General features: G+C 42.5%; 1 protein-coding gene across 1 annotated transcript in view; it reads right to left on the reverse strand.

Moving 5' to 3' along the window:
* LOC120056456 (calpain-5-like) overlaps nucleotides 1-6,523 on the reverse strand; it is a 48,190-nt gene extending 41,667 nt beyond the window's left edge. The window contains exon 1 of the mRNA XM_039004625.1: nucleotides 6,359-6,523. Within this exon, the coding sequence (XP_038860553.1) occupies nucleotides 6,359-6,523 (165 nt within the window). The remainder of the gene's footprint in view (nucleotides 1-6,358) is intronic.
* Nucleotides 6,524-24,371: the final 17,848 nt, after the last annotated feature.

The following is a 24,371-nucleotide window of genomic DNA, read 5'->3' on the forward strand; positions in this document are numbered from 1 at the left end:
CAGATCTGAGTCTCAACACACTCCTGGAGCTCTACAGAGAATTCCTTCGACCTCATGGCTTGGTTTTCTCTCTGACATGCACTGTCAACCATGGGACCTTAAATTGACAGGTATGTGCCTTTCCAAATCATGTCACATCAATTGTATTTACCACAGGTGAACTCCAATCAAGTTTTAGAAACATCTCAAGGATGATCAATGGAAACAGGATGCACCTGAGCTCAATATTGAGTCTCATAGCAAATGGTCTGAAAACGTATGTAAATAAGGTATTTCATTTTTTAATTGTATTTTTTATGCATAACAAATCTTAGACCTGTTTTTACTCTGTCATTATGGGCTATTTTGTGTGGATTGATGAGAAAAAAATACATATTTAATCCGTTTTAGAATAAGGCTGTAAGAACAAAATGTGGAAAAAGTCAAGGGGTCTGAATACTTTCCAAATGGGCACTGACACTTTATTGCTTGTCAGTCATGTCATAAATAACCACAACCAATCTGGAGGCCAGGGAGTGGATGTAGTAGGGAGAGAAGGCTGAGAGGGATGGCAGGAGAAAGAAAGACAGGGTGAGAGGTACAGAGCTAATGAGGGAGGGGGCGAGAGAGAGAAAGCGAGAGAGAGAGAGAGAGAGAGAGAGCGAGAAAAAAAGATGGGGAGAATTTTATAGCAGCCTCTTATTTATGCCTGCATGCTCTGTCTTGACTTGCAGCCGTAAACATACCCAAGTGCTATTTAAACAAGCGAAGCACTAAACACGGTATGTACTCTAATATCTAACTCACTAGAACCCACCTCTTCTGTCTGTTACACATTAAAACATCAATACCTCAAGTGAAATTATGACTGAAATTGCCTAAAATAGGCCTTCCTCAATACTGATAGGTATTTCAATATTGAGGAAGGCCTATTTCAGACCATTCAAATCAAATCAAATGTTATTGGTCGCATACACATACAGTATTTAGCAGATGTTTTTGCGGGTGTAGTGAAACGCTTGTGTTCCTAGCTCCAACAGTGCAGTAATATCTAACAATACACAAGAATACACACAAATCTAAAAGTAAAGGAACGGAATTAAGAAATATAGAAATATTAGGACGAGCAATGTCAGAGTCTGGAGCATAAATATATTTATACCACAGCATTGTTGAATACTAGTTTCTGATTGGTTAGAAGGGTATTCTAGAATGGATATTAAAACCAGATAACTGAACAGATGGAAAATATATGGGGACACCTCAATAAGCACCTACACATGCAGACTGTACTTGCTATAATAAGCATATAAGTATCTGAAGAATATGTACGATAGAATAGTATATGTACAGCAATAGTTGAATAGGATGAGCCTTGACAAGAATACAGTATATATACACATATGAAATGGGTAAAACAGTATGTAAACATTATAAAGTGACCAGTGTTCCATTATTGAAGTGATCAGTGTTCCATGTCTATGTACATAGGGCAGCAGCCTCTAAGGTGCAGGGTTGAGTAACCGGATGGTAGCCGGCTAGTGACAGGGTACTGGGTGGAGGCTGGCTAGTGATGGCTATTTAACAGTCTGATGGCCTTGAGAGCTGTTTTTCAGTCTCTCGGTCCCAGCTTTGATGCACCTGTATTGACATCGTCTTCTGGATGATACCGGGGTGAACAGGCCGTGGCTTGACTGGCTGAGGTCCTTGATGATCTTCTTGGCCTTTCTGTGACACCAGGTGCTGTAGATGTCCTGAAGGGCAGGCAGGGTGCTCTGGTGATGCGTTGGGCTGACCGCAACACCCTCCGAAGAGCCCTGCGGTTGCGGACGGTGCAGTTGCCGTATTAGGCGGCGATACAGCCCGACACGATGCTCTCAATGGTGCATTTCTTCAGCCTCCTGAGGTTGAAGAGGTGCTGTTGCACCTTCTTCACCAAACTGTCTGTGTGGTTGGACCATTTCAGATTGTCAGTGACGTGTACGCCAAGGAATTTGAAGCTTTTCACCTTCTCCACTGCAGCCCCGTCGATGTGAATGGGGGCGTGCTCCCTCTGCTGTCTCCCGAAGTCCACGATCAGCTCCTTAATTTTGTTGATGTTGAGGGAGAGGATATTTTCCTGGCACCACTCTGTCAGTGCCCTCACCTAGGCTGTCTCGTCATTGTTGGTAATCTGGCCTACCACTGTTGTGTCGTCTGCAAACTTGATGATTGAGCTAGAGGCGTGCGTGGTCACACAGTCATGGGTAAACAGGGAGTACACGAGGGGCCCCTGTCTTGAGGATCAGTGTAGTGGAGGTGTTGTTGCCTACCTTCTCCACCTGGGGGTGGCCCGTAAGGTAGTCCAGGACCCAGTTGTACAGGGCGGGGTTCAGATCCTGGGCCCCGATCTTAATGATGCGCTTGGAGGGTACTATGGTGTAAAGGCTGAGCTGTAGCATCTTGCCTGAAATACCTCAATACTGAAATACTGCAACTGAAATACCTCCATACCAAAATACCTCAATACTGAAATACATCAACTGAAATTGATCTGGGAGAACGAGAAACACAAAAAAGCATCAAAACCATCAAAGGAAAACAATGTACAAAAGGCTGTGAAGTAAAATCAGTTAATCATATCAGTAATGTTAGTTCATCACATCAGAGCTGTAGCTCTGCCCACGAGTGAAGTGGAGCAGAGCATGCTGGGCGAACGCCAGCTCAGAGAAGAAGATCAACTTGAGAGAAGTAAATTGAGAGAAAGTTCAAGCCATCCTTGTGTTTTCTCACCAGTTAGCGATCATTGTGTTAGCGAAGGCCAGGGTGCATCCTTGTTGACATGTATGTAAATATATTATACAGTATCTTTCAGGTGTTTATATCTGAAGATGCACTCTACGACGATAACGTCATAGTAGTAGTTTCTACTGCGAGCTAGCTATTGTGAGCTGGCTAGCTCTATTTTGGTTGTCATATCATTTCGGACATTTAACACTGTATTTGTATAGGATAATGTCCCCCAGTGCGTTGTTTATATGCCCTGTAATTGTCTATAGTAACAGTCAGAAGTTGACACACCTACTCATTCAAGTTTTTTCTATTTCTTTTACATTGTAGAATCATAGTGAAGATATCAAAACTATTAAATAAAACATAAGGAATCATGTAGTAACCAAAAAAAGAGTTTTCCAACAGTCTTGAAGGAGTTCCCACATATGCTGAGCACTTGCCCTTACTCTCTTTCTTGGTCAAATAGCCCTTCACAGCCTGGAGGTGTGTTGGATCATCGTCCTGTTGAAAAACAAATGATGGGATGGCGTATTGCTGCAGCATGCTGTGGTAGCCATTCTGGTTAAGTTTGCCTTGAATTCTAAATAAATCACTGACAGTGTCACCAGCAAAGCCCCCACACCATCATACCTTCTCCTCCATGCTTCACGGTGGGAACCACACATGCGGAGATCATCAGTTCACCTACTCTGCGTCTCACAAAGACATGGCGGTTGGAACCAAAACTCTCAAATTTGGACTCATCAGACCAAAGGACAGATTTCCACCGGTCGTGTTTCTTGGCCCAAGCAAGTCTCTTCTTCTTATCGGTGTCTTTTTGTAGTGGTTTCTTTGCAGCAATTAGACCATGAAGGCCTGATTCACACAGTCCCCTCTGAACAGTTGATGTTGAGAATTGTCTGTTACTTGAACTCTGTGAAGCTTTTATTTGGGCTGCAATTTCTGAGGCTGGCAACTAATGAATTTATCCTCTGCAGCAGAGGTAACTATGGGTCTTCCTTTCCTGTGGCGGTCCTCATAAGAGCCAGTTTCATCATAGCGCTTAATGGTTTCTGCGACCGCACTTGAAGAAACGTCTTGAAAGTTCTTGAAATATTCTGTATTGACTGACCTTCATGTCTTAGAGTAATGATGGACTGTCGTTTCTCTTTGCTTATTTGAGCTGTTCTTTCGTAATATGGACTTGGTCTTTTACCAAATTGAGATATCTTCTGTTAACCCCCCATACCTTGTGTGACAACACAACTGATTGGCTCAAATGCATTAAGAAGGAAAGAAATTCCACAAATTCACTTTTAACACCTGTTAATTGAAATGCATTCCAGGTGACTACCTCATGAAGCTGGTTGAGATGATGCCAAGAGTGTGCAATGTTGTCATCAAGGCAAAGGGTGGCTTCTTTGAAGAATCTCAAATTTGATTTGTTTAACACTTTTTTGGTTACTACATGATTCCATGTGTGTTATTTCATAGTTTTGATGTCTTCACTATTATTCTACAATTTAGAACATAGTAAAAATAACGAAATAAGTAGGTGTGTCCAAAGTTTTGACTGGTAATGTAGGTTTATTGTACATCATCATATGGGTATACATCGTATTTCACTGTTTAGAGGTATTCAAGTTCATTGTGCAGTTGTAGCCATGTACTGAAGTTGATGGTGCTATGCTTTGTAGTACATGTGTGGCAGCACCCCTTTGATCTCAAATTAGTACAGTCAGAATTACTTTAATTGCGCTGTATGGTCCTGTATAGCATTAAGTCATCATAGGCATGTTATAGCCATGCATATTGTTTATAAGAGATGTGAATTGGAGATTGCATTCTGTCATTCACTATTGTATCTTTATTTATCTCTTTACTTGCAGACCACACACACACACACACTTTGGTTGAGGCAGGTTTCCAGACCACTAAGTGCCTTAGCCCATCCATACACGGTGCGGTGCTGTTCCGTGCCTGTGCATCTTCGGCGTTATTAAACCACCTCAACTGGAATCCTACCTGAAATAATTTTTACATATTTTGCATTACTCATCTCATATGTATATACTGTATTCTATTCTACTGTATTTTAGTCTATGCCACTCCGACATTGCTCGTCCAAATATTTATATATTCTTAATTCCATTCCTTTACTTTAGATTTGTGTGTATTGTTGTGAAATTGTTAGATATTACTGCGCTGTTGTAGCTAGAAACACAAGCATTTCGCTGCACCCGCAATAAGATCTGCTAAACATGTGTGTGACAATACAATTTGATTTGATACATGTCTGTCTTCTGTGCCCTTACCAGCACACGGCAGCGAACACATAAAGTAAAACCTAACCTAAAGAATGTACTGTCCACCAAGTCCTCACTTACAAACAACCACCATAAAAAGTGAGAGAAAGAAATTGGAATATCCTGTGTCATAGAGAGATGGAGGTGGAAATAGCTCTCCTCCTTCCACCTTTCAATTCTCCATGCCTCTCTGCTGAGTCACTAAGCGACCCCACGTCAACCACCAAAACGCTGTAAAATGACAGGCTGACATCGCCACATAGACCCAAACAGGCCATCTGTGTGACCCAGTTATCACGGTAATAAACGCTGCCTGCCGCACCACACTTCTCATGTCTAGCTGCTCTGGGACTGGAATGAGCGGCACTCTGGGGGAAAGAGAGGAGAGGGGTTTGGGAAGGAGGAGAGAGGGAGGGATAATTGACTTGGACACTTCCTAACACTTTGTCTGGCCCTAGGCACCAGCTTAGCTTTTTTTTATTTTTTAGCTTGTGTTGGTTTGGTCCCCCCGTGGGAACATCTGACTCCACATCTCCACACACACACACACACACACACACACACCACACACACTACAGTCAGTGTTCTTGGCAAACCAGATGTCTTTGCTATTCTGAGTGAGTGATGCTGTTCAGCAAATTATATGGTAAAAAATGCAGCTCCCATTAAGGACTACAGAGGAGCCCAATATGGGACTAGGGATCCTTATAAAATAACATGATTTGCACACAATATATTGGTGCCGGGGGATGGTCTAGTGGTAGTGTTGCTGTCCCCTGATTACACATTTCCCCGGGAGGCAGGGGTTCGATCCACGACTGCGCCATTTTCAGTGTTGTGTCCCTCTCTATGTCCCCATCTCAGTCTACTTCTACCCTGTATCAATCAATAAAAATCCAAATACTCTCCTTCACAAAAAATACAATATACGTTTGGATATTTTGGCTACTATCTTCTCCTTCTTCATAGTCTGTGGTTTTACACAGGAAGTGAGGGTGTGTGTGTTTAGCTCCAGTCTACCAAGCATGAACCTAAATAGCACAACATTTGCTGACCATGCCAGCCCAACGTAGCCCACCTCAGTAGTGTGAAAAGGATATGTAAGTGTAAACGTGAGGAGAAAAGATAATCTAGGGACAAGTGTAGAAAATGTGCGTGAGCTATACACACTATAGTGCAATGTATTGCAAAGGTGTTTATATGTCTCTGTCTAAATAAACCATGAATATATTTTCGAAAGAAAAATGGTGTGCTTGCTTCAGCAGTCTTAAAAAAATGTTTTATGGTAGTGGAAGAAGTAATAGTAGAAGTAGCTCACTCACCCGGGGTCTCTTCCAGTGCACACGTCCGATCCTGTTGCCCTGGTAAAAGAGGGTGTCATCCACTGCGGGGAAGCGCAGGTCCTCGAACAGCAGGCCGCTGGCAAGGCACTGCCTCTTCAGGGTGGAGTACTGCTGCCCCTCGAAGGCCTTCACAGACGAGAACATCCTACAGCCCGTAGGGACCACACGCAGGAGACAGGGGGCTCTGTTAGTGACCTGGAACTGGTCTCCTACCAACAGGTCTCTCATATCCTTGAAGATTAGCATGTGTCAATGTTATTACATTTTACCTTTTGGGTAGGCTACACTATGGACAAATACACACACGCATGTATCAAAAGTTGTGATACAAGAGTCCGTAATAGCAGAAAATAAACGTAGATAGACAGAGCTGTTGAGGAAACAAGCTATTCTACTTGTAGTCACAGAGCAACGAGCTGTTGATGACCTCGCCATACGATGTGACAGGAGATCAAGGACTCAACAAATCACCATGGAGACGAAGCAGGATGTTCTCTTCGAGGTTAATTTGACACTTCAGATTTGCTACTGGCCAGTGAAGAAACAAAATGGCTACCAAATTGCCTACACAGTACATACAGTTCCAACAGGCTTGTATAGAATGAGCTGACTAATCAAAAGGCTTATCTGTTAGCTACACAGCTGGTTTCTTTATATTTTTTAATTGTGCTTAATCCTACAAAGACAATCTAAAGGCCATTCGGAAATAAACCAATGAGAAGGATTTTCTGCATAGCAACTCGGTTAAATAAGGCACACTGCTCTTTTGCCTTCGGAGCTGGATATGTAATGAGATCTTATAGAGGGCCAGAATGGGAAGAGGAGGAGTGTGTGTATGTGTGTGTGGAGAGGTGAGGTGAGGGTAGTTAGGCTACTTCTCTTTAAAATCACGTAACATTGTCTGTCTGATGTCGACTCAATCTCAAATGTCCCAGGAATACACTGGCAGAACTGAACTGCAGACAGATCGTTCACTACAGGAGCATGGAAAAGATGGATGGCAGAAGCCTTTTAGAGGCAAACTGTCAACCAAACACACCGCACACTTCAATACCAGCCAAAAATCATCCAGAAACACCAACAGCAATATAAAATGAGACACGATAAGAAGAATGATAGTTGAATACAGAAGCACATAGACCATCCACTATATTGTTCCTCATCCTTATGGTTTTTAGCTTTGAACCTCGCTCCAGGGTGAAGTATAACCTAGGTACAGATCTAGGATCAGCTTCCCATCCCCTTATCTTAACCTTAACCATTAGTAGGGAAAATGCTAAACTTACCCGAGATCAGCGTCTAGGGGCAACTTCACCCGACAGTACTCTAAGCTCAGTTTGACCTGCTGTCTTCTTTCAACTTCTCTTTTCTGACAAGGGCTTGTAATGCAACAGCAGCACAAGAAAAAGTCAGCGTTTAATAAAACATTTAAAAAATCCAATTGAATACAACATTTAATCAAAGGAAATACAGGCCGTCAAAATGTCAACTCAATAAACCAAATCCTTTACATAATAAAAAAGCTTTATGGCATTTTCTTGTGCTGATCTTGAAGTGGTCTCCGGAGACATGAGATCACAGAAAAACAGAAAATGGAGGAAAGCCAAATCAAATCTCTAAAAAGGTTCTAAAATCATATTAACTTCGATGAGTAAAGTAAGCCTTTCATATCAAGGGATGAATACATAATCTCCCAGAGGAATAAGGAATTATTTTAATTTAACCCTATTTACTGATGCAGATTTAGGCTAGACATTTGAACTACAGTAGCCTACACACGTCTGCCTATAGAGTAAAAATTTGCTTAACATGTCACATAATATACTGAACAAAAATATAAATGCAATAAGCAACAATTTCAAAGATTTCAGTAAATTCAAATAAATTCATTAGGCCCTAATCTATGGATTTCACATGACTTGGCAGGGGTGCAGCCATGGGTGGGCAAACGCCCACCCACTTGGGAGCTAGGCCCACTCACTGGGGATCCAGGCCCAGCGAATCAAAATGAGTTTTTCCCCACAAAAGGGCTTTATTACAGAAAGAAATACTCCTGAGTTTCATCAGCTTTTCCGGCTGGCTGGTCTCAGATGATCCTGCAGTTGAAGAAGCCGGATGTGGAAGTCCTGGGCTTGCAAGGTGGCGTGGAAAATTACACAATTTGTCATGCTATCCCGTGTTTTACTGCTTAAAGAATAGTGTCTTGTTATACAGTGGGGCAAAAAAGTATTTAGTCAGCCACCAATTGTGCAAGTTCTCCCACTTAAAAAGATGAGAGGCCTGTAATTTTCATCATAGGTAGTACACTTCAACTATGACAGACAAAATGAGAAAAAAAAAATCCAGAAAATCACATTGTAGGATTTTGAATGAATTTATTTGCAAATTATGGTGGAAAATAAGTATTTGGTCAATAACAAAAGTTTCTCAATACTTTGTTATATACCCTTTGTTGGCAATGACAGAGGTCAAACGTTTTATGTAAGTCTTCACAAGGTTTTCACACACTGTTGCTGGTATTTTGGCCCATTCCTTCATGCAGATCTCCTCTAGAGCAGTGATGTTTTGGGGCTGTTGCTGGGCAACACAGACTTTCAACTCCCTCCAAAGATTTTCTATGGGGTTGAGATCTGGAGACTGGCTAGGCCACTCCAGGACCTTGAAATGCTTCTTACGAAGCCACTCCTTCGTTGCCCGGGCGGTGTGTTTGGGATCATTGTCATGCTGAAAGACCCAGCCACGTTTCATCTTCAATGCCCTTGCTGATGGAAGGAGGTTTTCACTCAAAATCTCACGTTACATGGCCCCATTCATTCTTTCCTTTACACGGATCAGTCATCCTGGTCCCTTTGCAGAAAAACAGCCCCAAAGCATGATGTTTCCACCCCCATGCTTCACAGTAGGTATGGTGTTCTTTGGATGCAACTCAGCATTCTTTGTCCTCCAAACACGACGAGTTGAGTTTTTACCAAAAAGTTCTATTTTGGTTTCATCTGACCATATGACATTCTCCCAATCTTCTTCTGGATCATCCAAATGCTCTCTAGCAAACTTCAGACGGGCCTGGACATGTACTGGCTTAAGCAGGGGGACACGTCTGGCACTGCAGGATTTGAGTCCCTGGCGGCGTAGTGTGTTACTGATGGTAGGCTTTGTTACTTTGGTCCCAGCTCTCTGCAGTTCATTCACTAGGTCCCCCCGTGTGGTTCTGGGATTTTTGCTCACCGTTCTTGTGATCATTTTGACCCCACGGGGTGAGATCTTGCGTGGAGCCCCAGATCGAGGGAGATTATCAGTGGTCTTGTATGTCTTCCATTTCCTAATAATTGCTCCCACAGTTGATTTCTTCAAACCAAGCTGCTTACCTATTGCAGATTCAGTCTTCCCAGCCTGGTGCAGGTCTACAATTTTGTTTCTGGTGTCCTTTGACAGCTCCATAGTGGAGTTTGAGGTTGTGGACAGGTGTCTTTTATACTGATAACAAGTTCAAACAGGTGCCATTAATACAGGTAACGAGTGGAGGACAGAGGAGCCTCTTAAAGAAGAAGTTACAGGTCTGTGAGAGCCAGAAATCTTGCTTGTTTGTAGGTGACCAAATACTTATTTTCCACCATAATTTGCAAATAAATTCATAAAAAATCCTACAATGTGATTTTCTGGATTTTTTTTCTCATTTTGTCTGTCATAGTTGAAGTGTACCTATGATGAAAATTACAGGCCTCTCTCATCTTTTTAAGTGGGAGAACTTGCACAATTGGTGGCTGACTAAATACTTTTTTGCCCCACTGTATGGTAGTGTGTTACGAATCCCTTTGGCCCGACAATCTAGGGGGGATGGTAATGGGACCCGTAACACAACTCATGCAAATTATTATAGTGACAACGTAACAGTGAGAACTAAAATAACCACAGACAACTAAATTACTACCGTCAAACACTCAAGGTTTATTTATAAACACACGGTAATGGGGGGAGCAGGAAAAGGGGCTGAGCGGGACCCAAGGAATGAAAGAATAATCCAAAAACACCCCTAAACTAGACTAGCCTACTTCACAAACAGCTAACTAACTAACCAAAAATACAGGGGGTGGTCCGCCCAGTTCTAACTAGCGTTTATATAACAAAGTTTACCTACGGGTAGTGTATGCCCAAGGGCGACTTGTCTGGTTACCCCCTTTTCCCACCATCAAACAAACACTCAAACACCATAACCAAAACAATACTCACAGGTGGGGACAAAGTGACCTGTAGATGCAAAACACACAAGCGATCTACAGACAGAAGGCATTTACAAAAGAGATTGAGCTGGGGAAAAAACAACTGACAGGGGTTTTAAACCAAGGGAAAGGGACCGTGATTGGGTAAGGGAAAAGGAGCAGGTGTCTTCTGATTAGCGACTGATTGATGACTGATTGGGAAATGATTATTGTCACCTGTGAGTAGGGGAGAAGGAGAGAAAAGAAATACACAGGATACACACAGAACACTTGTATCCGTAACACTCCCACCCTTAAAAGAGCAACCCTAGGGGGATTGCGAACACAGTATTTACAAAACATACAAACATCATAATTCTCACACACGAGACAAAGCATCTGCCAACACATTCTCAGAACCTTTTTTATGCTTTATCTCCAAATTATAATTCTGTACAATAAGGGCCCAACGCATTAGGCACTGGTTCTGATTGTACATGCGGTGGAGAAACACTAAGGGGTTGTGGTCCGTATATACAATCACTGGCAGGGCACTGGAACCAATGTACACCTCAAAGTGCTGCAGAGCCAACAACAAAGCAAGAGCTTCCTGTTCTATTGTGGCATAGTTTGTTTGACATTTATTAAACTTCCGAGAAAAACACACTGGATGATCCACTCCACTCTTGTCCTGCTGCAGTAGAACAGCACCAGCACCTCTGGCACTAGCATCTACCTCAAGTTGAAACGGTTTTTCAAAATCCGGAGCAGCAAGTACAGGGGTATTACACAAGAGGGCTTTCGCAGATTCAAAAGCCATTTTACAATCCGGAGACCACACAAATGATTTAGCCGGACTGAGCAAATCGGTCAATGGAGCAACTACCGCAGAGAAATTTTGACAGAAACTACGGTAGTAGCCCACCATCCCTAAAAAGCGGCGTAGCTGTCGTCTGGTGGTAGGTGCGGGAAATGCAGTTATAGCCAACACCTTGGCATCAACAGGGCGCACCTGTCCATGGCCGACCTCTTTGCCAAGATAAGTAACAGTAGCTTTTCCAAACTCGCACTTTGCCAAGTTCAGGGTTAGCGAAGCAGCTGCCAACCGTTCACATACTACCCTGAGAGAGTCAACATGATCTGACCACTCAGACGAATAAATCACCAGATCATCAAGATAAGCACTACAGTTGGGTACTCCAGCTAATACGGAGTTAACCAGTCGTTGGAAAGTGGCTGGTGCATTTCGCATCCCAAAAGCCATGACTGAGTACTGTAGGAAGTTGTCTGGGGTTACAAAGGCAGAAATCTCCGAAGCACGTGAAGTTAACGGAACCTGCCAGTAACCTTTTAAGAGGTCCAACTTAGTAACATACTTAGCAGCTCCAATAGTGTCGATACAGTCGTCCAGTCTGGGTAACGGGAACGAATCTGGCATTGTGACAGAATTAACCTTTCGATAATCCGTACATAACCTGGACGTACCATCAGGTTTAGGAACCAGAATGCAAGGAGAACTCCAAGGGCTTGAACTTGGCGTAGCCAGGTCATTCTCCAACAAATATGTCACTTCATCCCTCATTATCTTCCTTTTGGAAGCGTTGATACGATAGGGGTGTTGCTTGATAGGTGTAGCATTTCCAACATTAATGTCATGTTCCAACACGTTTGTGCGAGTAGGAACGTCATTAAAGAGACATGGAAAACTGTGTAGTAGCCTCACAACATCGTCGGCCTGTCCGTCCGTTAAATGAACCAGACCTGACTGGATAGACAGCAGCATTTCTGAGTTGGGCAATCTAACGCACTGCTGCTGAGTATTGCGCAACTCTAATCCATCTCCCTCACCATCATCAATATGACAGTCCACTATCATAGCAGTAGAAGCAGAGGAGACAGCAGTACCTTCCTCTATTTTTGAACTATCCACTTGGGTGACGGGTCGGGGGTGGTAGGCTTTTAACATGTTAATGTGGCACACACGAGATTGGCGTTTTCTATCAGGCGTTTGAAGCACATAATCAGTTTCACTTAATTTCTTCTCAATGAAGTAAGGACCAGAGAAACGAGCTGACAGTGAAGATCCTGGAACAGGCAATAAGACCAGTACTTGGTCACCTGGCTGTAGTGGACGAGAAACAGCCTCCTTATCATAGTGTCTTTTCATGCTCCTTTGGGAGGAAGACAGAGCTTCCTTTGCAAGAGCACAGGCTTGGTGTAGGCGCTCCCGAAAGCGACTAACGTAGTCCAACACCTTCTCATCTCCTGTACACAACTCTTGGGACAAAAACTGTTCTTTAAGAACTTTCATTGGTCCTCTCACTGTGTGACCAAACACTAGTTCAGCCGGGCTGAAACCTATGGACTCCTGCACAGTTTCACGAGCAGCAAACAAAACTAGAGGAACTCCCTCATCCCAATCTTTCTCAGATTCTAAACAATATTTACGTAGCATAGACTTCAGTGTCTGATGCCATCTTTCAAGCGCACCCTGAGACTCTGGGTGATAGGCGCTTGACACACGGTGCGTAATTGATAAGGATTTTAACACCCGTTTGAAGAGCTTGGATAGGAAATTGGTACCTTGATCACTTTGTACCACCATAGGTAATCCGAATGTCGTGAAGAATTTTATTAAGGCTTTACTCACTACCGGGGCTGTAATCCTTCGCAGAGGAATGGCCTCGGGGTATCTTGTTGCCATACACATAATTGTCAACAGAAACTGGTTACCCGATTTTGTCTTCGGTAACGGTCCAACACAATCAACCACCACATGTTCGAATGGTTCACCTATGACAGGTATTGGACAAAGAGGAGCGGGAGGAATAACCTGATTTGGTTTTCCTGTTATCTGACATGTGTGGCAGGTACGACAGTACTGAGCCACATCTTGTTTTAAACCTGGCCAAAAGAAATGGCGAAGGATCCGATCATATGTTTTTGTGATTCCTAAATGACCAGACCATGGGTGATCATGAGCAAGGGATAACACATTTTGTCGAAAGGCTGTAGGAATCACTATTTGGTAAACAGCATTCCAATCTCCGCCTGCGTCATCATGGGATGTCCATTTACGCATGAGGAGATTACCCTCAATGAAGTAAGCCACGTTCTTCTTCTTTACCTCTTCCAATGAGACAACACTAGAAAAACATTTAGCAAGCTTGGTGTCAACCTTTTGGTTAGCAACCAGCTGCTCACGAGTGACTGGTAACTGTATTGCATCAGCAATAAGTTCTACATTCTTCTCTTCTTTCCTGGGCTGTTTGTCAGAGGTGATCAGCTTCCCAGAGGTAGCACACAACCCATCCTCTTGGTCATCCTCTTTGAACAGAACAGTTTGACAAATCTATCACGTCACTCTCTTGTCGTGCCTGAGCACGAGTGACAGCACAAGCGGGGAACACATGTGAATAACTCTGTGCCAGCTCATTGGAGAGAGAGTGGTCACTTTTATCCATTACCTCCAAAACGGGTACTACCTTTCCTCCGGCAAAATCGTTACCCATTATAAAGGTCACACCTTTTACTGGCAACATAGGACGTACCCCCACTCTGAATATTCCACTGATTAACTCAGTGTACTTTCACAAAGTGCAATGGCACTGGAACAAAACCCATTTCAATACCCTGAACTAACACACTGGAACCACAGTATGTATCGTCGGATAAGGGCAACACATCAGACAATATAAACGACTGCGCCGCACCAGTATCTCTAAGGATTTTAACCGGAAGCCGAGACGCGTCGTCATTCGCTAGGGACACAAAACCCTCGAAAATGAACGGTTCATAACTACGGTCGGGGACTGGGTCTTCCAAAATACATTTACCCTTAGGCACCTGTTTCGTTTCAGACCTCACAACCGTACGAATTAGACCAACACCTGTTGGTGGCTTGGCACGAAGAGGCATCCCTTGTTTACGTTTTAGCAGGAAGCAATCATTAATCATATGTCCCACCTTATGACAATAGAAACAGGGACGCTCATTTTTCTGGCGTGCTTGATATACTGCTGGCCGACTAGGGCTATAAGTAGGCAATTCTGTAACTCTACTCTCAGTATGAGCCGAAAACACACTCTTGTGCGTCAACACAAACTCGTCTGCCAACACAGACGCTTCTGACAGGGAGGATACTTTCTGTTCGTTTAGGTACACTACAATGCGTTCAGGTAAGCACTTTTTAAACTCTTCCAACAAAATTAACTCCCGGAGAGAGTTGAAATCAGTTACCTTACTAGCAGCATGCCATTTATCAAACAGATTTCCCTTCTCTCTAGCAAATTCCACATAAGTCTTACTAGAAGACTTCTTATGAGACCTAAATCTCTGTCGGTATGCCTCAGGCACAAGCTCATATGCGCGAAGAACAGTAGCTTTGACCACTTCATAATTTAAACTGTCTTCAAGAGGTAGCGCTGACAAAACCTCTTGGCCTTTACCAGTTAATTTACACTGAAGTAATAGGCACCATACCTCTTTAGGCCACTTCAATGCTACGGCTATTCGTTCAAATACACAAAAATAGGAGTCAACCTCTGACTCTCTGAACAAAGGTACTAAGGCAATCTGCCTACTAATGTCAAAAGTGTTGGAAGCTACAGCTGGTGAGGACGCCTCACTAACAGTCACTGCAGGCACGAAGGCTAGCCTCGCTGTCTCTGCCTCCAGTTCCATCTGGCGCATTTTTAACTCCATCTGCCGCTGTTCTCGCCTTTCCTCTTTTTCTGTCTCAATTTTACACATCTCCAACTGGAGAGTCTCTCGCCTAATTTGGGCTCTCTCTTCCGCCTCCAGTTGGAACTGTATGGAACGGACATCCCTCCTGGCATCACCGGTTGAAAGTGGGGAGAGTGGATCAAAACGGGGCAATGTGGCAGGTGCTTTAGCCTCGCCCTCAGACACCACTGGGCTTAGAGGAGCAGCAACATCCCCTACAGGGGTAGTAGGCTCAGGCAGCGGTAATACAAGCACCTGCTCTTCCAACAAAACATTTAACACTAGTTGTTTAACCTCCGCTTTAACTAAACCCGGCGGAATCGATACCGAATAATGGTCAGCCAAGGTCATTAAATCTACCCTACGACATCTATCAAAAACCTCCCACGAAGGGTTATCCAAAAAGGACTTCAAATCAAAAGTAGCCATCTTGAACTACCACACAAGAGCCAACAAAATAGCAAACACTAATGCTACTTCAGCTACAGCGCTCAACACTGAACTATACCACTACAACAATTTGCATAAGCGGTATGGGTGTCAATAAAGACAGATCCCGGATGAGCCCCCACTTATGTTACGAATCCCTTTGGCCCGACAATCTAGGGGGGATGGTAATGGGACCCGTAACACAACTCATGCAAATTATTATAGTGACAACGTAACAGTGAGAACTAAAATAACCACAGACAACTAAATTACTACCGTCAAACACTCAAGGTTTATTTATAAACACACGGTAATGGGGGGAGCAGGAAAAGGGGCTGAGCGGGACCCAAGGAATGAAAGAATAATCCAAAAACACCCCTAAACTAGACTAGCCTACTTCACAAACAGCTAACTAACTAACCAAAAATACAGGGGGTGGTCCGCCCAGTTCTAACTAGTGTTTATATAACAAAGTTTACCTACGGGTAGTGTATGCCCAAGGGCGACTTGTCTGGTTACCCCCTTTTCCCACCATCAAACAAACACTCAAACACCATAACCAAAACAATACTCACAGGTGGGGACAAAGTGACCTGTAGATGCAAAACACACAAGCGATCTACAGACAGAAGGCATTTACAAAAGAGATTGAGCTGGGGAGAAAACAACTGACAGGGGTTTTAAACCAAGGGAAAGGGACCGTGATTGGGTAAGGGAAAAGGAGCAGGTGTCTTCTGATTAGCGACTGATTGATGACTGATTGGGAAATGATTATTGTCACCTGTGAGTAGGGGAGAAGGAGAGAAAAGAAATACACAGGATACACACAGAACACTTGTATCCGTAACATAGTGTTTTTTCCAACCTCACACAAACTTGTCTTTGTGTGACTTAGTCATAAGACTGGGCGTATAGCCAAGATCCGTTTGGATGCGACCGTAGCATGTGCCATCCCATGGGTTTACTACATACAGGAAGTCACACGTATGGAAACTTGCAGAAAGGAGCATATTATAGTGTTTACTGTTGTGAAGGCAGTTAGACGGTTGAACCCTCAAGCTTTCTTAAATCTGCACAGACAACTAATTGTCTTTTACACACTATCTGCTGACTGCAACATATACAAAAAGGATGTACTTCTCTATAAAAGTTGAGACACTGTTCGTTGGGCCTTAAACTGCACAACTGTTGAAGTGCATAGTTAACTGCTCCATTTTTTCAAATCTTTTAATAAAGTTGTTTTGAAGAACACAGTCTCTTCTCCTTTTGGTTAGAATTACCACCACAGAGGTTACAAGTGTTCTGTGGTTGTGAGGCTGGTTGGACGTACTGCCAAATTGTCTAATACGACGTTGCAAGCGGCTTATGGTAGAGAAATTAACATTAAATGATCTTGCAACAGCTCTGGCGGACATTCCTGCAGTCAGCATGCCAATTGCATGCTCCATTAAAACTTGCGACATCTGTGGCATTTTAGTGGCCTTTTATTGTCACCAACAATATTGGTGACAATACCATGCTGTTTAATCAGCTTCTTGATATGCCACACCTGTCAGGTGGATGGATTATCTTGGCGGAATTATTTTGGGGTGGCAGGTAGCCTAGTGTTTAGAGCATTGGGCCAGTAACCCAAAGGTTGCTGGATCGAATCCCTGTGCTGACAAGGTACAAATCTGTCATTCTGCCCCTGAACAAGGCAGTTAACCCAATGTTCCCCAGTAGGCCGTCATTGTAAATAAGAATTTGTTCTTAACTGATTTGCCTAGTTAAAGAAAAGGTTCCATTTAAAAAAAAAGTTATCTTGGCAAAGGACAAAAAATCTTGGCAAAGGAGAAATAATCACTAACAGGGATGTAAACAAATTTGTGCACAAAATGAGAGAAATAAGCTTTTGTGCGTATGGAACATTTCAGGGATCTTTTATTTCAGCTCATGAAACATGGCACCAGCACTTTAAATGTTGAGTTTATATTTTTGTTCAGTATAAACTGCATAGACTCACTCTGTGTGCAATAATTGTGTTTAACATGTTTTTTGAAGACTTCATCTCTGTACCCCACACGTACAATTATCTGTAAGATCCCTCAGTCGAGCAGTGAATTTCAAACACAGATTCAACCACAAAGACCAGGGAGGTTTTCCAATGCCTCAAAGAAAGGCACCTTTAAGTAGATGGGTAAAAAAAGCATACATTGAATATTCCTTTGAGCATGGTGAAGTTATTCATTACACTTTGGATGGTGTATCAATATATCAAATCACTACAAAGATACAGGCGTCTTTCCTAACTCAGTTGCCGGAGAGGGGGGGAAACCGCTCAAGGATTTCCCCATGAGGCCAATGGTGACTTTAAAACAGTTACATAGTTTAATGGCTGTGACAGGAGAAAACTGAGGACAGACCAACAACATTGTAGTTACTCCACAATACTAACCTAACTGACAGTGAAAAGATGGAAGCCTGTACAGAATACAAATATTTCAAAACATCCATCCTGTTTGCAACAATGCACTAATGTAATACTGCAAAAAATGGGGCAAAGCAATTAACCTTTTTTCTGAAAGCAAATTGTTGTATTGGATTTGCCTCAAACATACTACTGAGTACCACTCTCCATATTCACAAGCATAGTGGTGGCTGCATCATGTTATTGTTATGCTTGTAATTGGACCGGGAATTTTTTTCAGACAAAAAATAAACGGAATGGAGCTAATCACAGGCAAAATCCTAGAGGAAAACCTGGTTCAGTCTGCTTTTCACCAAACGCTGGGAGATGAATTCACCTTTCAGCAGGACAATAACCTTAAAAAGGTCAAATCTACACTTGCTTACCAAGAAGACAGTGAATGTTCATGAATGGTTGAGTTAAAATTTTGGCTTAAATCTACTTAAATGTATTGTAAGATCTGAAAAACGGTTGTCTAGCAATGATCAACAACCAATTTGACAGAGCTTGAAGAATTTTTAAAAGAATAATGGGCAAATGTTGCGCAATTTTTAATGGAAGCCTCTCCAACATAATCCAGGTAGAATCATGTCTAGACACCTTACTTTTTCAATCTTTACTAATGACATGCCACTGGCCTTGAGTAAAGCAAGTGTGTCTACAGGTATACATGTCAGCTACTACAGCGATTGAAATAACTGCAACACTTAACAAAAAGCTGTAGTTAGTTTCAAAATGGATGGCAAGGAATAAGTTAGTCCTAAATATTTCAAAAACTAAAAGCATTGTATTTGGGACAAATAATTCACTAAACCCTAAACATAACTAAATCTTGTAATAAATAATGTGGAAATTGAGTTGAGGTGACTAAACTGCTTGAAGTAACCGTGGATTGTAAACGGTCATGGTCAAAACATGTTGATACAACAGTATGTAAAATTGGGAGAAGTCTGTCCATAAAAAAGAGCTGCTCTGCCTTTTTAACAACATTATCAACTAGGCAGGCTCTAGTTTTGTCGCACCTGGACTACTGTTCTGGCCCTTAAATGTACATGGAGAGCTAACAATAACATGCATGTAAATCTCTCATGGCTCAAAGTGGAGGAGAGATTGACTTCATCACTACTTGTTTTTGTAAGTGCTGAAATGCTGAATTCACCAAGGTGTCCGTTTAAACTACTAGCACAGTTTGGACACCCGTGCATACCCCACAAGACATGCCACAAAAGGTCTCTTCACAATCCCCAAGTCAAGAACAGACTATGGGAGGCGTACACTACTACATAGAGCCATGACTACATGGAACTCTACTCCACAACTGATGTCAGCAGTAAAATGAGATATGAAAAACCTTATGGAACAGCGGGGACTGAAGAGACACACACACACACAGGCACAGACACCATAAGACACGCATTCAACACACACTTACACATGGATGTTGTATTGTAAATATGTGATAGTGGTGTAGAGGCCTGAGGGAACACACTAAATGCATTTGGTAAACTGTTATGAAATGTAATGTCATGTAATATTTTATACACACTACCGGTAAAAAGTTTTAGAACACCTACTCATTCAAGGGTTTTTCTTAATTTTTACTATTTTCTACATTGTAGAATAATAGTGAAGACATCAACACTATGAAATAACACATATGGAATCATGTAGTAACAAAAAAAAGTCAAAATATATTTTCTATTTGAGATTCTTCAAATAGCCACCCTTTGCCTGGATGACAGCTTTGCATACTCTTGGCATTTACTTTGTCATTATGGCGTGTTGTGTGTAGATTGATGAGGGAAGAAAAACAATAATACATTTTACAATAAGGCTGTAATACAACAAAATGTGGAAAAAGTCAAGGGGTCTGAATACTTTCTGAATTCACTGTAACTGCCTTAATGTTTCTGGACCTCAGGAAGAGATCCTTAATAATATTCATCAATAAGTGCATCAAGGACGTGGTCCCCACAGTGACTGTACGTACATACCCCAACCAGAATCCATGGATTACAGGTAGGCCGCACTAAGCTAAAGGGTAGAGCTGCCGCTTTCAAGGAGCGGGACGCTTATAAGGAATCCTGCTATGCCCTCCGACGAACCATCAAACAGGCAAAGCGTCAATACAGGACTAAGATTGAATTATACTACACCGGCTCCGACACTCGTCGGATGTGGCAGGGCTTGCAAACTATTACAGACTACAAAAGGGAAGCACAGCTGCGAGCTTCCCAGTGACACGAGCATACCAGACGAGCTAAATTACTTCTATGCTCGCTCGAGGTAAGCAACACTGAAGCATGCATGAGAGCATTAGCTGTTCCGGACGACTGTGATCACACTCTCTTTAGCCGATGTGAGTAAGACCTTTAAACAGGTCAACATTCACAAGGCCGCAGGGCCAGACGGATTACCAGGACGTGCACTCCGAGCATACGCTGACAAACTGGCAAGTGCCTTCACTGACATTTTCAACCTGTCCCTGACTGAGTCTGTAATACCAACATGTTTCAAGCAGACCACCATAGTCCCTGTGCCCAAGAACACTAAGGTAACCGGCCTAAATGACTACCGACCTATGGCACTCACGTCTGTAGCCATGAAGTGCTTTGAAAGGCTGCTCATGGCTCACATCAACACCATTATCTCAGAAACCCTAGACCCACTCCAATTTGCATACCGCCCCAACAGATCATGCAATCTCTATTGCACTCCACACTGCCCTTTCCCACCAGGACAAAAGGAACACCTACATGAGAATGCTATTCATTGACTACAGCTCAGCGTTCAACACCATAGTGCCCTCAAAGCTCATCACTAAGCTAAGGAACCTGGGACTAAACACCTCCCTCTGTAACTGGATCCTGGACTTCCTAACGGACCACCCCCTGGTGGTAAGGGTAGGTAACAACACATCCGCCACACTGATCCTCAACACGGGGGCCCCTCAGGGTTGTGTGTTCAGTCCCCTCCTGTACTCCTTGTTCACTCATGACTGCACGGCCAGGCACGACTCCAACACCAATCATTAAGTTTGCAGACGATACAACAGCCTGATCACCGACAAGTATGAGACAGCCTATAGGGAGGAGGTCAGAGACCTGGCTGTGTGGTGCCAGGATAACAACCTCTCAAAGTGACCAAGACAAAGGAGATCATTGTGGACTACAGGAAAAGGAGGAATGAGCACGCACCCAATATTGACGTAGCTGCAGTGGAGCAGGTTGAGAGCTTCAAGTTCCTTGGTGTCCACATCACCAACAAACTATCATAGTTCAAACACACTAAGACAGTCGTGAAGAAGGCACGACAAACCTATTCCCCCTTAGGAGACTGAAAACATTTGGCATGGGTCCTCAGATCCTAAAAAAGTTCTACAGCTGGACTATCGAGAGCATCCGGACTGGTTGCATCCCTGCCTGATATGGCAACTGTTCGGCCTCCGACCACAAGGCATTAGAGAGTAATGCGTATGGCCCAGTACATCACTGGGGCCAAGCTTCCTGCTATCCAGGATCTTTATACCAGGCGGTGTCAGAGTAAGGCCCTAAATATTGTCAAAGACTCCAGCCACCCTAGTCATAGACTGTTCTCTCTGCTACCGCACGGCAGGCGGTACAGGAGCGCCAAGTCTAGGTCCAAAAGGTTTCTTAACAGCTTCTACCCCCAAGCCATAAGACTCGTGAACAGCTAATCAAATGGCTACTCAGAAAAAAGTTTTTTTTTCTTAAGGATTTGCCCCTTTTTTTCAAGTTTCAGCTTAAATGACATACCCAAATCTAAATGCCTGTAGCTCAGGACCTGAAGCAAGGATATGCATGTTCTTGATATCATTTGAAAGGAAACACTTTGAAGTGTGTGGAAATGTGAAATGAATGTAGGAGAATAACACATTAGATCCGGTAAAAAGATAATACTAATAAAAAAACATATGTTTAATTTAAAAAGAAATAATTGTACCTTCATCTTTTAAAGGCAAGAGAAAGGCCATAATGTATTATTCCAGCACAGGCGCAATGTAGACTTTGGCCACTAGATGGCAGCAGTGAATGTGCACAGTTTTAGACTGATCCAATGAACCACTGTATATCTGTTCAAACTGTTGTATCAAGACTGCCCAAATGTGCCTAATTGGTTTATTAATACATTTTCAAGTTCATAATTGTGCACTCTCATCAAACAATAGCATGGTATTATTTCACTGTAATAGCTACTGTAAATTAGACAGCGCAGTTAGACAAACAAGAATTTAAGCTTTCTGCCCATATCAGATACTGTATGTCTATGTCCTGGGATTTTTGGGGGTTTCTTACAACCTCATGCTAATCACATTAGACTACATTAGCTCAACCATCCCGCAGGGGGGACACTGATCCTGTAGAGGTTTTAAGGGCTTGTAATTAAGCATTTCACTGTAAGGTCTACTACACCTGTTGTGTACAGCGCATGTGACAAATAACATTTGATTTGAACAACTTTAGAACAGATTTAGAACTAGATGAAGAAAAAAAACATCTAAATCCCTCCAAACTGGACTAGGTATATACTATAATACTCTTCATTTATTTTATTTAACTTAACCTTCACACAGAAACACGTTTCTCAAAGTACCATCTTGTTTTTGCAACGAAAAACCATATAGTCCTATCTCCGTTTTGGAAATGTTGGTGATGACAGAGAGAGCTTGGTACTATAAGGTTCTATCTGCATTTTAGTCAAAATGTAGTTATTAGCATAGCCTTGTTCTGTTCAATGTTCTCTACCATAGTAGTCTAAATACCCCAAATCATGTTGTTAAATTAAAGAGAATACAAGATTGAACTTTAAAGCCAATTATCGCAGAATCATCTTTTTGCAGATAGTCCCATATGCTTGATATTTTGAGTTGTAGTCAATATGAATCATTCAGAATGTTGATATTACATACAACTATGAACTGACATGTACAGAACATTTCTATTTTACAATAAACTCCTGATACACAAAATCAGTAATCATGTGAAAATGAAAAACGCACATATATAGTTCCTCGTTGCAAGGGTAAATTTGATAGACTACTAGAACATCAAGACCGAGAAAGACCGAAAAAGACAGACAGAGGGGTGGGACGAGAGAGAGAGCAAGAGAAATGGGAAGGGAGATCCCCCTCTTTCTCTTTGGTGGTGTGGTAATGTACAGAGAGATAGAAATAGGGGAATCTCTCTTTCCATCCCTGACTGTGGTAGCGCAGAGAGAAAGAAATAAAACAACTAAGAGGATATCTGCACTGGTTGGCTGGTGGAGGGGTGCACCACAGGCAGCCAGGGCCTTCCCCTTGCCCCTCCCTCTCCATGAATGTGTTATGAGGAGGGCTATCCCAGCCAGCAGCATCATGCCATCCTTTCTTCCTCTCTGCAGTATCCTTTAGCCAGCCACTAGCTGGCCAATCCATGCATCTGACACCAGGGGTTTATTCAGTGATGTTAAATGTTCTGAAGGTTGCAGATAGAAAAAGAATGAATCGAGCAGACATGGTTCCCTATTTCTATCTGAAAGACAATTTCTGCTCTACACAACACATTTCTATCTGAACGTACTGTTTCATCATCCTCAACAGTCTCTCCTAAACCACCAGCCATGGGATTACCTTGTAACTAAGGCATCATAATTGTCTATAACTAAAAGGCTTGCCTATATGATTAATTACTAAAAGAGTGCATTATTGGAAAGATTGGCTACTTACATGAGAGAGAGCTTTCATCCAGTATATGGTTTCACATAGACCTACATATAAGAATCAGCAAGGGAGTTAGTGTTATGTTATTCAACATCTGTCAGATGACATATGGTTTGACAAATGGCTAGCATATGACAATTTAAGGCAGTCAGGTTTATAGTAGATATTTCTTATTTTTCAAAGGATTGTTGGTGTTCTGCATTAGATCTGGCCATTGATATACATTTGCCAATAACAGTAGGGCATTTACTCAAGTCTGTATGTAACTGTTCAGGTTTGGGATTTTCGGTGTAAAACATTAAAATTATAACAATAAGCTTATAATTTGGGAGCAGCTGCTTCTGGTAGCTAAGGGAGACGATGGGATGCGCGTGGGTGTTGGTCTCAAAATCCGACAATTCCCAACTTGGTCATCGCATCTCCGGAGGAGCAAGCTAGCAATGCATTCTTCTGAAATAAATCGATTGTCAAATAAAG

This window comes from Salvelinus namaycush, chromosome 12 (assembly GCF_016432855.1).
Source record: "Salvelinus namaycush isolate Seneca chromosome 12, SaNama_1.0, whole genome shotgun sequence".
NCBI lineage: Eukaryota > Metazoa > Chordata > Actinopteri > Salmoniformes > Salmonidae > Salvelinus > Salvelinus namaycush.